At 45.3% G+C, this 5,332-nt stretch overlaps 1 protein-coding gene across 4 annotated transcripts in view; it reads left to right on the top strand.

Annotated features, from left to right (window-relative positions):
* The window catches only part of Tmem116 (transmembrane protein 116), a 53,693-nt gene that overhangs the window by 37,955 nt on the left and 10,406 nt on the right, over nucleotides 1-5,332 (top strand). For all 4 annotated transcript variants that reach the window (XM_031337712.1, XM_031337713.1, XM_031337711.1 and 1 more), the window contains 2 exons: nucleotides 1,726-1,775; nucleotides 3,718-3,801. In XM_031337712.1, the coding sequence (XP_031193572.1) occupies nucleotides 3,737-3,801 (65 nt within the window). In that variant the 5' untranslated portion in view covers nucleotides 1,726-1,775; nucleotides 3,718-3,736. The remainder of the gene's footprint in view (nucleotides 1-1,725; nucleotides 1,776-3,717; nucleotides 3,802-5,332) is intronic.

Raw genomic sequence — 5,332 nt, forward strand, 5'->3', positions numbered from 1 at the left:
GTATTTCTTTGAGGGTGCTATTTATGTCTTTCGTAAAGTCCTGTATCATCACCATGAGAAGTGATTTTTGTTTGTTTGTTTTTTGTTTTTCGAGGCAGGGTTTCTCTGTGTAGCCCTGGCTGTCCTGGAACTCTGTAGACCAGGCTAGCCTCGAACTTAGAAATCCACCTGCCTCTACCTCCCAAGTGCTGGGATTAAAGGCATGCGCCACCAACGCCCGGCATGAGAAGTGATTTTAGATTTGAATATTGCTTTTCCTGTGTGATGGTGTGTCCAGGACTTGCAATGGTGGGAGTATTGGGTTCTGATGATGCCAAGTAACCTTGGTTTGTGTTGTTTATCTTCTTATACTTGCCCCCCTTCTGCCCCATCCCCCATCCCCCCATCTGGTTATCTCTAGTGTTACCTGCCCTTGCTAAATCTGACTGGAGCCCGTCCTTCCTATGATCCTGATTGTGTCAGAACTCATCAGAATCAAGCTGTCTCTGTGATCCTGTGATTCTGGGATCCTGTGACCCTGGAAGTGTTAGAGCGACAGGGAGTGGAGCTTCCTCTGGATGTTGTGGGACAGGAAGCAACCTGAGCCACTGGGCTGGCAGAGTTCCTGTGTGCCTGGGTCCTGCTGGTCCCAGTTACTCCAGGTGTTGGGACAGATGTTGTGTCCTCCTCACCTCTGGTCCTAGGTGTGTTAGAGCACCTAGGAGTGGAGCTTCCTCTGGGTGTTGTGGAACCAGAAGGAACCTAAGCCACTGGGCTGTGTGCCTGGTCCCGCTGGTCCCAGTTACTCCCGATGTTGGGACAGATGTTGGGTCCTCCTCACCTCTGTCCCTGGGCATATTAGAGTGCCTGGGAATGGAGCTTCCTCTGGGTATTGTGGTACTGGCTGCAGAGCTTGCGCCCAAGGTCAGCTCAGGGCACCAGCTCAGACAGACTGGAAGAAACCTAAGCCACTAGGCTGGTGGAGTTCCTGCGTGCCTGGTCCCGCTGGTCCCAGTTACTCCTGGTATTGGGACAGATGTTGTGTCCTCGATCGCCATCTTTTTGATCTTTGTTTTTGAGACATTGTTTCTCACTGAACCTGGATCTTGCCATTTGTGCTAGTTTGGTTAGCCCGTGCAACCTCCAGGATCTGTCTACCTTCTCTACAGTGCTGAGGCTTCTGGCATGTGCTGTCGTGCCTGGCTTCTTGCCTGGTGCTCGGGCTCTGCACTCAGGTTCCTGAGCTTGGTCAACAAGTGCTTTATCTACGGAGCTGTCTCCTAGGTCTCCAGATTGTAAGTGTTCTAACTCTAGAATGCGCTGATTTATATCCAAGGGCCCCTTCAACTCTCTCATGCCAACATTGGCTTGCTAATACTTTATACTAGCTGGCTTATGCATAGCTTCATTCACAAATACCTTTCTGGGTCTAAAAGAAAAAAAGCAATCCTATGGTTTCATTCCTTAGAGAATTTGATTCAGCACGCAAATCCTTGATTAAATTACTTCCTGTATGCTTCTGTGTGGATTCTGTCAGTGGTGGGTGGTTGGTTGTTTTCAGCATAGAAATACAGATAAAACACTGTCATCCCCAGTACGAAGGGCAGACAGACTCTAGAAACAATGTGTGAGAGAAGCAACAAGGCTGCTGGAGATGTGTGTCTGTGCACTGGTGAGTGACAAGCCGCCATTGCTGGAAGGATTTTGGCACTGGTCCTAACATTTTTCAATCTGCTCTTTTTGCAGGGGACAGATTATGTTTGCCAACGTGGTCACTTATTGTTCCTTTTGTCAAGGTAAGATTGTTGTTCTTCCTAGTAAGTTGACAAGGGAACAAATGGCCTGTCACTCTTCATTGCCACTGTCACTCCTACATGATAGGAAGCAACAAACATGTGAGCAAGGAGTCCTTTCTTGCTTCCCTGGTTGGATTTTAGCTCCAACTCTATAACACCAGTCCCGTGTGACTTTGAACAAACCTCTCCTTTGCATTTCTGTGTGTATATAGGTGCTTGTGCATGTGGGTGCACACTGTGTGCACGTCTGCAAGTGGGTGATGGCAGAGCTTGCTGTCAGCTCTTTCCTTCCGTGACCTCTAGCCGTCTCTCACTGAACCCAGAGCTCAGCATACCTGCTAGCCAGACCAGGTGCCTCATGCTGGCGATTCACGTCTGTCTCCAATGTCAGGATAACAGGCAGACCTCACTATCTACCAGCTTTTTAAGTGGGTTGTGGGTAACCCACTGTATCCTACTGTACCCCACCCCAGTCCCCAAGCTTATGTGGCAAACACTTTACCCTGTGAACCCAAATCTTAAGCTATGGCCCTGTATGGGAATCCTACTCCAGAAAGGATCTAGATTTCACACAAAGTAGTGGTCACATTAGTTCTAGATCTATAAGGCAATGAAGACCTATAAGGCAGTGGCAATGAAGAGTGACAGGCCTTCAAGATCCTCCTGTCTCAACTTCCTTCATGCTAAGATTACAGGCCTGTATTACTATACCCAAACTCAATTAGAACTTTTGCCCCAAATCCCTCCTAAGGCAATGGCTGTATTTAAGTGGATAAACAGCTGACTGCTTAAAGAGTAAGACATGGAAAAGTAAGGAGGAGAGTTGACCTGGCCACTGCAGTGTGAAGACCATGCACAGCTGTCCCATAGTTTTCTTTTTTTTTTTTTAAAGATTTATTTATTTATTATATGTAAGTACACTGTAGCTGTCTTCAGACACTCCAGAAGAGGGCATCAGATCTCATCACAGATGGTTGTGAGCCACCATGTGGTTGTTGGGATTTAAACTCAGAACATTGGGAAGAGCAGTCAGTGCTCTTAACCACTGAGCCATCTCTCCAGCCCCCCTCCCCCCAGTTTTCTTTCACTTAGATTTTTTTCAAGTAAATTTAGTTTTGTTTTGCCTTTTTGAGACAAAGGCTTGCTATGTATGAAGTTTAGACTGACCTTCAATACGAGATCCTCCTCTCTCAATTTTCTTCATGCTAAGATTACAGGCCTGTATTACTACACCCAGACTCAATTAGACTTCAATTTGTTTTTCTTCTTTTTACTTAGACTGTATGTGTATGTGCATGTGAGGTGTGCATGTGGAAGCTACAGGAGTTGGGTGTATTTCTTTATCACCCTGCACCTTGTTTTTTGAGATAGTATCTCTCACTGAGGCTGGAGTGTACCAGTGAATTCTGAGGATCCATTTGCCCCAACCCCAGGGGCACACATGTACAACTATGCCCTGCTTTTTCATGCCTTTGTTTGTTTGTTTGTTTGTTTTTTCCAGACAGGGTTTCTCTGTGTAGCCCTGGCTGTCCTGAAACCTACTCTGTAGACCAGGCTGACCTTGAACTCAGAAATTCACCTGCTTCTGCCTCCCAAGTGCTGGAATTAAAGGTGTGCACCACCACTGCCTGGCTTCAGGCCTTTTTCATGGAGTTCAAACTCAGTGTTTGTGCCTGCATAGCTGGCAACCCTTACTGAGTGTTCCAACTCCACAGCCCACCTTGAGGTCCTTTAGATTTTTATCTGACTATAATTCCAAGGAGTCTCAAGAACTTCTATATAAAATCAATTTCCCATCTTGGTTCTACAGGGTATAGAAAACAAGGATGGCTATGGTATTCAATGTTTTTCTTCACATTTATTGGGGGCTGGTGAAGTAATATGGTTGGGGGAAGGGCATGAACATTTCTGGATTATTGCACAATAAATGATCTCCTCCCAGCCTGATACCTTTGCTGTTGATGACACCTGTGTTCTCTTTGGGCAATGTCAATGAATGTTTCCACAACTTCAGCCAGAGCCACAGGTAAGGAAGAACCACCTCTCTGATTTTCATTTGTTCTTTTCTATAACAGAATAAAGGGGGTGGGTTCTACACATATTCTAGTCAAGGGGTTTGTTTTACTTGTGGAGGTAGGTCAACTGGTAGAATGCTTGTTGGGCTTATACAAAGCCTTGGGTTGGATCCCAGCATTGCAAAAAAATGTATGTGGTGGTGGTACACACCTTTAACCTCAGCACACAGGAGATAGAGACAGAACATCCAAAGTTCAAGGTCATCCTGAACTACTTAGTTTGAAGCAAGCCTGGACTACATCAGACCCTGTCTCAAAAAAAAAAAATGCTTGGTTTTTTTTTTTGTTGTTGTTCATTTGTTTTCTCAATTTTTTTGTTTTAGTTTTTGTTTTTCAAGAATGGGTTTCTCTGTGTAGCCCTGGCTGTCCTGGAACTCGCTCTATAGACTAGGTGGCCTGGAACTCAGAAATCTGCCTGCCTCTGCCTCCCAAGTGGTGGGATTAAAGGCGTGTGCCACCACTGCCCGACTCTGTTCATTTGTTTGTGCAGCCCTAACTAGAACTCATTTTGTAGACCAGTCTGGCCTCAAAGTAGAAATCCACCTCCCCTGCTTCCCAAGTGCTGAAATTAAATGCATGTACTTCCTTATCACCTATCTAAAACTGCTTGTTTTGAAAATGGGTTATAGTCATAACAAAATGCAGTCAGGCTGAAGAGACACAAGGAAACTTATGCTATAACATGACTTCAAGATAGTTCACCTGTGGGAAGGAGTAAGGTGCTCTAGTTGCAGGTGTTGGGTTCTCGGAATCACCACACAAACCACATGTACCCCAATCACAGTTAGGCAAGAATAGTTTATTGAGCACATCATTATACTGGATGTCCAGGACCACAAGAAGGAAAAACTTAATTGTAGCACCAGTCTGTCCTTGGGGCAGGCTTTTTAAAGGAAAAAAACAAGTTCAAAATTGTGAAGGTGCCAGGCAGTGGTGGTGCACGCCTTTAATCCCAGCACTTGGGAGGCAGAGGCAGGTGGATTTCTGAGTTAGAGGCCAGCCTGGTCTACAGAGTGAGTTCCAGGACAGCCAGGGCTACACAGAGAAACCCTGTCTCAAAAAACAAAACAAAAAGTGTGAAGGCAAGCAATTGAATTGAATTGAAGCAGTACAACATTTTTGGCTAACTAGACAAAGTATCATCAGGTACTTTAAACTGATTGGCCTTGGGTGACTTAAGGGTGGTGGACAGGTGTTGAACAGGGGAGTTTAGAACATTGAGATAACAGAATACAAATGATTCAGCCATAACTTTTTGGCTAATTAGTAGCAGTCTTTAATGTCAGCTATGGATAATTGCTTCTGGGAAGTAGAGTCTGAGAACCTGAACTTAATTTCTCTTTATGAGCAAACTGGAGACTGAGTACAAAATGGCTGCAGTGGTATTAAAAGGAGCAGGCCTCAACAACAGGCAAGAGTCAGGAACATGAGAGCCATAGTTACTCACTGTGCTGGCAAGAGTCAGGAACATGAGAGCCATAG

The sequence above is a fragment of the Mastomys coucha genome, unplaced genomic scaffold, assembly GCF_008632895.1.
Source record: "Mastomys coucha isolate ucsf_1 unplaced genomic scaffold, UCSF_Mcou_1 pScaffold22, whole genome shotgun sequence".
NCBI classification, from domain to species: Eukaryota; Metazoa; Chordata; class Mammalia; order Rodentia; family Muridae; genus Mastomys; species Mastomys coucha.